This window comes from Pelmatolapia mariae, linkage group LG23 (assembly GCF_036321145.2).
Source record: "Pelmatolapia mariae isolate MD_Pm_ZW linkage group LG23, Pm_UMD_F_2, whole genome shotgun sequence".
Lineage (NCBI taxonomy): Eukaryota > Metazoa > Chordata > Actinopteri > Cichliformes > Cichlidae > Pelmatolapia > Pelmatolapia mariae.
Window position 1 is genome coordinate 26,446,417 of NC_086246.1, and position 9,713 is coordinate 26,456,129.

The 9,713-nt window shown below is 39.5% G+C and overlaps 1 protein-coding gene across 2 annotated transcripts; it reads right to left on the reverse strand.

Moving 5' to 3' along the window:
- Positions 1 to 3,940: 3,940 nt before the first annotated feature.
- pjvk (pejvakin) lies at positions 3,941 to 9,211 on the reverse strand. Of its 2 annotated transcripts, XM_063467758.1 has the most exons (6): positions 9,001 to 9,211; positions 7,065 to 7,260; positions 6,421 to 6,562; positions 5,358 to 5,475; positions 4,325 to 4,468; positions 3,941 to 4,242 (listed from the first exon to the last, which is right to left on the reverse strand). In XM_063467758.1, the coding sequence occupies exons 1-6, from the start codon at positions 9,209 to 9,211 to the stop codon at positions 3,941 to 3,943; spliced, it is 1,113 nt and encodes a 370-aa protein (XP_063323828.1). The 2 variants fall into 2 exon arrangements, with proteins under 2 accessions (XP_063323828.1, XP_063323829.1); XM_063467759.1 differs by lacking the exon at positions 4,325 to 4,468.
- Between the last annotated feature and the right edge of the window lie 502 nt (positions 9,212 to 9,713).

The window sequence follows — 9,713 nt, forward strand, 5'->3', positions numbered from 1 at the left end:
TTGTTGACAGTCGACACATCCGGTTTGAGTTGACTTGGAAAACTGCACGGCGCCCTCTGGTGACAAGGAGGTTAAAGTACAAGGTTGTAACATAAAAAGGGGTTTGACTACATGCATAGCTCCCCCCTTCATAACATGTGTACACATCTGTATAGGCAAGACTTTTTTTGAGAACTCATAAATCTGGATGGTGACAAATAATGTTGGACTGTTGTTGTAGATGTTGGAGATGACTGTGTTATCTGTATTATTTTAATAATATTAAAGGTACTTTTTGTAATTAACACTGGCAGATAGGGTTGCCAACCGTCCCTTAAAAAACGGAATCGTCCCGTATTTAGAAACAAAAGTACACGTCCCGTATTGAGCTAATAAGGGACGCACTTTGTCCCGTAATACAGTGAGAATCAAAAGTAGTCTATAACTTTTAATGGAATTAACGCTTTGTTTGAAAACATAATTCCCAGCCCCTCTCCTGCTTTGTGACCAATGAGCTGACAGCACACTTATGACAATTCGAGTATGACAATTCAGATTACCGCTTATCTCATTGGTCGAGGAAAGGTCGCTTACGGAGAAAATACCGGAAGACAACAGATGACCACAACAAGAAGCATGGCAAACAGGGAAACAAACGCCGACACTGCGGTGCAAGTCTCGGACGACAGTACACCTAAAGCTGGGCATACACTTTGCGATTTTTTCAGTCACGTTATTCAGCTCCTGCTCAAACTGCACGATTGACTCGCAGGGGTTATAAGTTCGTAGGTTACGATGCAGGGTCTCACACTATACCGCCCGATACTCTGATGCGACCTGAGTGCTCACACTGTGCCTCCATAAAATGAAGGTTATAACAGAAAATCTGTCGTTCGCTCTCCCTCTCTGTCTTTCACTCACACAGACACGCACACCACCACCATCAACTTCGCTAAATTGCTAATGAAAAACATTGATCAGGCAGCTGTGATTGAGCAGCAATGTAAATCCAACTATTTTCACGGTTGTTGTGGTCGTGATAATTTTGTGATGCCACATCGAAAAGGCTCGGATGAGCTTTCCAAAGTTCTACAAGTTGTGCCTCCATCACTTGTGTCCAGATCACACGCTGCACAGCCGTGCTGCTCCGTCTTTTTCACTGACGTTTACGTGTTTGCGCGTGAGCAGTGTGAGTGGCTGCAGTGACACCCTCACGAGCGATTGATGATCGGGAGCTGGTCGTGAGGTGTTAATCGCTTCTCGTTACCCCACGTATACTACACGATGCACGACGAAGGCCAAAATCGGGCCGATCACCAAATCGGTCGCACGACTCAAAAATCGGCTCAAAATGGGCCAAAAATCGCACAGTGTAAGCCCAGCATTAGACCAGCAATGTTTGTTCCCCTCAGAGAAAGAAAAAAAAGGCTGCAAAAGTACTGGGAGGAATGGGAAAAGGAAAACACCTGGCTGGAAAAGTGCACGACAACACCTATAAAGCGCACTGCACTGTGTGCTGGCGCACTTTTTCCATAGGCATGCTTCTAATGGTGGGCACATGAACAACATGAGGGGCGTGAAAGCTCGGGGAACCCTTAACCAATTTTTTGTCCACCAGGCCACGGCAGAAGCAGATATGGTATGTAAACACTGGTTTGTTTTTTTAAACCCTCTGGTTAAGGTTAATATGGGCATGTGCAGTGAATATCAGCGCTATGTGGCCAGAAGTGTGATAATATAATTTATTTTGTGTAATAAACAACTGCAAGGATAGATGATTACAACAAATAGATGACTAATACATAAAAGTAATACATAGATGAATAATGATGATGAGTTATGATGCGTAATCATGGGAACAAGCGGGTTTACAAACGGGAGCAGCTGATTAGCGTTAGAAAAGCTGAAATAATACCAAGCCAATTGTACTAAATGCACTATATGTGCACTGTTACAAGAATGTTTTTCGTTCTATTGTTTTCTATTAATTTATATAATTTTAAGTTAAGCAGGACAGAGTTCTTTTAAAGAAAGATTTACTTATATTCTCAAAAGTTAAGCATGACAGGCTTCTGTTTAAGAAAGAGACCTGTTTTATTGTGTTAATGTTGTCATTTTGAGCTAAAAATAAATGGCTAAATGATCATTTGTTTCCCATATGGTCATGTCACAAAGAATATTCATCTACTTAAATCAAATTCAAGTCAAATGGTTAAAAAAAATAATTTCACACACAAAAAAAAGAGCTACAAAATTCACCACACTGGGAAGGGTGAAGACAATCGGGTCGCCCGGCCCTGGCCACGAGGTGTCCCTTATTTATTTTTCAGGGAGTTGGCAACCCTACTGGCAGAATTTGACTACATCTTTTACCACTGGGGGGCAGTGTTTCACCAGTTGTTTTCATTACCTGTGCTGATGCTTAACTTATGACAACCTGTTTCTTTTTTGCTCTCCCCATTTCCCCAAGGTGGCTTTATCTTTCCCCAGGTCTTTGTGGTTAATCTGCTTTTTAAAGGTGCAGTGTGCACAATCTCACCACTAGACGTCAGTAGACGTGCCACAATTCAATTTTGAGGCAGTGATTCTGCTCACAACTTTGCCACTCACTCTCACTTTGGGTTTTGTCTAACCCTCATCTCATCTCCTTGCCTTTTTTGAAGCATAATTTTTATTTTTTTTTTTTTTGTACAATTTATTTTCAATAACAGGAGAGTCATCATTATGCTGATCAGGTTTTGTTCTTAACAAAATAAATCTACTTTTCATTGGCATATGGTGAGAAAAATAAGATCAAGCTTTCTGCAATACCTGAAACACCAGTGGAGCTACTGAATATCAGTATCTCCGGTCAATTTTAAACTATTTACTATTGTGTGTATTTTGTGAGTGTAAAAAAAGAGAAATTACACTTTATTAATTTTCTTTTTGTCTGCAGGCCATTAATAATTCATTTTAAGGTAGAAACGACGGGCCATATAAGATCTTACCTACAGCCATGATTGGCCCCAGGGGCCAGACTTTGGACATGCCTGGGTTACACTGACTCATTGCACCATCTTGTGGTACAAATTGTTATTACACAAAAAGTGCAGCATGGCTCTCTTTAAATGTACATACATAGACTTTAAGCCATACAAAATGTTTGAAAGTAGAACTTACTTTTTTACATATTTTTCATTCTTACATCTTTCTTTACATCAAACAGATTTTAATATCAGACAAAGGTAACCTGAGTAAATTAAAAATTCAGTTTTTAAACAACGATTTCATTTATTAAAGCAAATTAACTCTATTAAAGGAAAAAGTCTATGCAAACCTACCTGGCACAGCATTTTACATTTTCAAGTACCTTTAATAATGTGTTCAACCAGGTGTTCACTTAAATAATCAGTTAAAATAAGAACAGAAAGATAGAAATATGTTACCCCTAAAACATCTTATTTTCCTAGTAAGAAGACATACAACCTTGATAATAGTAGATTAGGATATAACCATTGATGACTTTATGGCTCTTGTGTAGTTGTGTTTCTTAGCATGTGAGAAGTGCATGTCTTTAAATAAAACAATCCCAAAGGGACAAAAAAAAAAAAGGAAACTGAAATTCAAGCGAGACAAATTTAAAACAGAAACTCAACATCAGTGACACACTTGGAACTTGTTCCTCACTGGCCTTCACACAATCCCTCCTCCTATCTATTTTTAATACCCTCAGTTAATAATAAATCAGCTGGCAGCTACAGTACACACACAGCACACGTGTAGAAATGCGCCGGTGCCAGTGGGAAACTGAAAATGATACACCACAAAGGTACGGATAGCACCAGGTTTATGTTTACATCTTTTACTGGATCACTTGGCTGCGGCTGAAGACATGGTGTGTTGAGGCTGTCGGCCCAGTTTTCACGACAGCGTGATAAACAGTCGCACTTGTATCACTTGTAAGAAAAAAAGGCCTTTTTCACCTCAAGGTTTTATGCCAGAGATCAAAACAGGGTACCACATGCAGCCGGACGTATTTCTGGCCCCCGGTCGAGCACTCCAGGCAGCCGTACACGGTTTCCCGCCGTTGGTTGCCCATCCCGCAGAGTGCGCAGGGGCCCTTGGGGATGTTGTGTTTGAGGAGGTTGACCCTTGTATGTGAGCTTTCCCTCAAGTAAGCGGTGGAAATGTCCGTCATGCTGGCAGCCTTCTCGTAGTAGTCGGTCACCATGTCGTCCATGTAGGTGTCAGAGTGAGTGAGCTCTTCGAATGTTCGGTCATCTACACAGGGGTTGGATTAAAGTGGACTCAGTGTCTCAGAAGGATGGGTCAGTTTATTTAATGAAAAATACTGTAATCATACCTGCTCTAAAGGGGTTTCCGTAGATGATCCCAGAGAGGAAGCGGCGTAGTCGCCCCATGGAGAAGCGACCAATGAAACCACCAAGCTGCTCCCTGATCTGCTCACGCTCAAAGCCTCCCTGTGACTCCGGAGCCACACAAATATCTGACACACAGGAAGAAGAAAACCAGGCAATGTGTGTTGTTTATTATTATTTTTGTAGCAAATCAAACATTTCATTATTGACTTTGTATATCTCTAATAACAACTTAGTCTATGAAATGCTGGAGTAAGATTTGTTATGGTTTTGCTATGTTGAAAGTTTATTCTTGCTGCAGTATCAAACACTTCAAGAACTTAAGTAGTTGTAGTAAGGGGTGGCCAGTATGGGGACTGAACCTGGTCTAAAAGTTCCTTCAATGCCTGGACATTAGATTGGATGTTGTGTTCAATCACTCAAAAACATTAAATTCTTGTTTAAAACACTTTATGACTTCATTCCAAGACTTCAAATGTGTGTTCACTAGCTGGTACTACAGGAACACAAGGAGTCGCGTGGCCTAACAGGTAGAGTATCTGCCATCCGACACTTTATCCATTAGATAAAATCCCAGAAATCCAGATGAGGTTGCAGGCGTTGCCCAGCTGAAATTCAGAATCATTTGTTTCTAGATGATTTCAGCAAACTTGTTATCAAACCAATTCAGTAATTAACTGCTGGTAGGATGCTTTTACAACCACCATCAACCCAAATTGATGACAAGCTTCAAACACTCAAATAAATATCACACAGGCTCACGATTATGGTTTCAAATCATTTTGAGTGTTTCATTTTTGACCATTTTGACTTATTTCATCACTTACACTTCACATAGTTCATACAGATTTTGTCACCTTACCTGTCAACTATAAGTTCACCTGCTTTCATAGTGACAGTTAAAGACTAAAGCTAAAACTTTAAAAGGGTCAGACACTTCAAAGCCATTTGAAGTGCTTCATCTCATAAACATGAATTAATTGGCTAATTAAAGATTGGCATGGTTTGCCCACCTACCAAGTCGTCCATCCAGTCGAACAAAGAGCTCACAGATGCTGAACGCGATGGTGGTGTGAGCTGGGATGACAATGGCCTTGTCTCGACCTTTGGGGTTTCTGCAGTCGTCAATCTGAAACTGGAGCACAGCAGGAAGCTGATAGTTACACATGGAAAAGGCGGCTAAACGGAGAATTCGGGATTAGGTGAGGGAAAAATGATTGAGTTAGGACTCGTTATTTTGAGTAAATGATTGGGAGATGGATTGTTCACTGCCCTTGACACATTTGTTTTAAATATAAGTGTTATGAATTTAAGCATGGCAACATTACATACATGAAGACATAAAGTTTATTTCTATAGCAGATTTTCAGAACAACTTCAGCTGATCAAAGTGCTGTACACGTTATGCCAAATACACATTAACGATTTACAATCACTAAATAAACTATAAATACACATACATAAATAATAAAAGTCAATAAAACTTCTTAAAATAAGCAATAATTCAAGTAAACAAGACTATTTGTGCAGTAAAAGCCAGGATACCGAGCTCAACTAGAACTGGCAGTGAGTGAAAGTAAGGATTTTTTTTAAAGAATATTTAAAAATGTCTGTGAAGGTTCTCAGTCATCCAGGTCATTGTAGTCTAAGGAGCTTGGAAAGAAAAGCATCTGGACTTCTCTAAGTTTCCTTAAAGACGTTTCACCTCTCATCTGAGAAGCTTCTTCAGTTCTAAGTAACTGGTGGAGAGTCCCAGATTTTCAGCCATATGGGAATGTCCCCAAGAGGGTCATGGACCCCCTAATGATCCTCTATCTAATCACATGAGCCGAGGTGGGTCACAATCAGCCAAGGTTTCGGGTGAACCCATTGTGAAGCCTAGCCCCACCCTATTATGTGACTTACTGAGGTCAAATGGCCCAGGATGTGAGTGGGCATTAAGACACATTAAAAATGGTTGAGTAATTGGGCAGCTCTTGTGTGAAAGGGTAAATTGTTCCAAAGAATGGAGACAGCCACTGAAAAATCAGGGTCTTGGTCCTGGAGGGTGTTAAGATGAAAAAACTACAGGTATTTTTACCCTCATGGTGGTCCCTCTCATGCCAGCATGCACGGTCAGAGAGCATTGACGCGTGGTGCGAATACTCTCCACGACAACACAGAGGACACTGCGTCCGCTCTCCTTTGACTGACGAATCAGGCAGTGATCGAGGTCCACCTTCCTGGAAGATCAAAAAATGAGAGCTTGAATTAAACATGAACTCATTAGCACCTGTTAAAGTCAAGCAAGGCAACATCTCTGGCTTGTATTGTCCAGTATGGCCTGTATGTATGTATGAAGGTGTAGAATAACATGATTGTTTATTCATCCTTACGGGGAAACCCTCTTCTCACATTCTTCGTGTAACAAAGAGGTCGAAGGTCAGACAACTTATTGTGGACATAAGGAGAATACTTCAATGCAGATATCTGAAATATCCGATTTACAAAGTGCCATAATTTAATAACTTTTCCTAGGGTATTTTATGATTACTTTTCAAACTGATAAATAATTGATTAAAGAAATATATCCTTCTACTTGATTATTAATAAAGCACTACCTCAAAGTAACTTCATCTAATCTGTATTGAGAAACTATGATGATATTGATGCTTTAACATCCAGCACATGTAGATAAGAGCCCCCGCTGAGCTGCTGTTATACCCTGTCTGTCAATGCATATACCTGGAGTTGAGTTCACGCAATAACGTCGGCACCTCCAGCTCGTGTTTGGTCACAATGCCAAAGGAGGCTTTTACAGCCACTGAGTCTGACCCGCTGATGTTGAACCCCACGTCATTGATGATGTGGTTCCCTAACCGACCATTGAGAGCTACATCAGATTTATCTTCGTAGTTGAGGAGTTGGTAAGAGGAAACCCCTGCAAAAGAAAACAATAGTTAATATTATGGTTAACTTATGCTTTTGTAAGCATTAACTGTAAGTAGGTCCGACTCCAGGCCCAACAGTAAAATGGTATCTGTTCATGCATCTGTCAAATAATAGTTATTTAACATATAGAAGAGACAAAGTACATTTTATAATATTTGTTGCAGCAGTGAAACATTTTTTATAGTGTTAAAATGTTTATGTAAGAAATTAACTGTTTTTTTCTTAGAATGAATAAAATTAATCATGTCTCAAAAACTTGAAAACTATAAAAATGTTTTATGTCTCACTCTAACAAACTACACGAAGCCAAAGAACTCAAAGAACTATTTGTTATGACAAAGATTTTCAGAAGAGCGTCTCTGCATGTACAACATTCAACCTTGACGCAGATGGGCAGCACCACATCGATGGAGGAATTGCTTTATCAGTCAGATTAAGCTGGTGAATATATGCAGCTTTTATGTCCTGTTCACCACTGAAATAATCAAAGTTATGATTCTCTGCACATTACTTTAAAATTATTGTCTAACTACAGGGAAAGTATTAACAACATGGTTGCTACGTGCTGAAAAATGCTTTCAGAATGACTGGCAATAGGCTTAGATTAGCTTGTTAGCTTTTTTTTGTCTGTTTTATTATTGAGTTAGATTGATAATACTCTGAAGAACTGTATAGTGATAAATAATAACAAGAAATCAGCTGGTTATCTATGTATGGATTAAAAACTAGGAGCAAGGGGAGACAACTAGCCTAGCTAATAGTAAAGCTCCCAAATGAGCCATTTTAGATGTTTCTCTGCTTGCTAACTAGCTAGCTTGTTAAGCTCCTGGGCTCCTACTCCACAAACATAAACAGTGGTCACCTCAGAAACATAACAAGCTACCAGATTTCCTCATGTGGGTTGTAAATGATTAGAGAAAACAAAAACAAAGTTCGCTTAAGTTAAGATTTGTTGCGAAACCTAAAGACGACCATATTCCAAACATTACTCATTATAATTAAATAATATTAAGGCTAAAGATGATTTAAACCTACAGAAGTTCATTTGAAACTTTAGTGGAGACAACAACGTTTTCAGATCAGATATGTTGGGTCAGATATGTTGGGTTTTATATTTATTTATTTATTTTTGTCCATGTATCCATATAACATTTTAATTGAGGTTTTACTGACACATAACCACTACAGACTACAGACAAACTATGATCATTTTGCATCACACTTTTTCACTTGCAACTCAAGTTGTACCAATTGCAGACAAGCATGAGAAAACTACCGGTGACCATGGCAATCTGCTAGCAACAAAGCAATGACTGCAAAGTTTTTGGTGGGTTGTGTGACTATAAAGGCATTATGCTTGTTTTATGGTAGCGCAGTTATATCTGTTTGCGGTGTTTGCCTACACAAAGCTTATAGATAAGCGTTTTCAGTCTATGCAAATGTGTTCCTGTTGAGTCCTTAAGGTGTGTAGCTCAATGGTGCATAGGTTGCTTGGAATCAGCAAAAAAACATCAATGATTAAAAAAATACTGTATGAAAATTAGAGACAATGGCTGCAGTGGACAGCAGTCTTTATATATTCAACAAAATGCAGGAGCATGATACAATACTTAGAGTGGAATACATTTATTTTTCCCCAATCTTAAACCTTTTAAAGGGAAAAGGCTCATGTTTCAACATAAAATTTAGCTATATTTACTCAGATATGAATTTTCTGACATTAATGTACCTGCTGTGATCTCTTTCTCGCCCACCAGGATGTCTTTCAGTGAGAAAGGTGTTGAAGCATACTTGTCCTTCTTCCAAAAATGCCTCTTTCTCTTTCTGGTAACCAGGCTGAGGGGCTGGTAGCGGTCAGCCTCACTCAGGCTCGGGACAGGGATCAACCTCCCTGTGTCTCCCACCTGCTTCACAAAGTTTTTGGTGGCTGCAGCAAACATTTCTAAAGATGCATAAATATCGAACCAGGTAAGAAAACAGCTTGTACTCGACTGCTGGGCACCCTTTGCCTGTATTGGTTATGGTGAGGAGTGCTCCCTCTCAATGGGGAAGCTGATTCGGGAGTGTTCTTTCAAACTCGTGAAATGTTAAATAATGCAGGGAATTTGTAAGGGAATATGGGACAGTGAGGTGTGTGTTAACCTGATAGGTTGCTGTAGGCCTGCACCTTCCTGTCACCTGACAAATAAGGTGGAAGAAGTAATTATAAGTGCCTGTTTTGTACTTTTTGCCATCTGTATTTGGAAAATTTGATTTTCAAGGCATACTTAAAGTCTGGAAGTCTATTGCTATTAAGTATTAAAGGAATTATACAGATGATGTTGTTGCTACATGTTCCTCTTTGAGTCTAATACACGAAACATCTGCTATGGCCATTAGTCTATCTTTATTCAGCCTGAAAATGGTCTGGATTTTTTTTTTCTTTGTTAGGGATGCCTCTGT

What these genes read in the sequence shown, in the direction of transcription:
- pjvk (XM_063467758.1), bottom strand. Translation starts at nt 9,211, where the DNA reads ATGTTTGCTGCAGCCACCAAAAACTTTGTGAAGCAGGTGGGAGACACA. An exon ending in TTGCGTGAACTCAACTCCAG is followed by an intron (nt 6,563 to 7,064) that starts GTATATGCATTG and finishes TTGATCTTCCAG; the next exon opens with GAAGGTGGACCTCGATCACT. An exon ending in TGAGAGGGACCACCATGAGG is followed by an intron (nt 5,476 to 6,420) that starts GTAAAAATACCT and finishes GCTGTGCTCCAG; the next exon opens with TTTCAGATTGACGACTGCAG.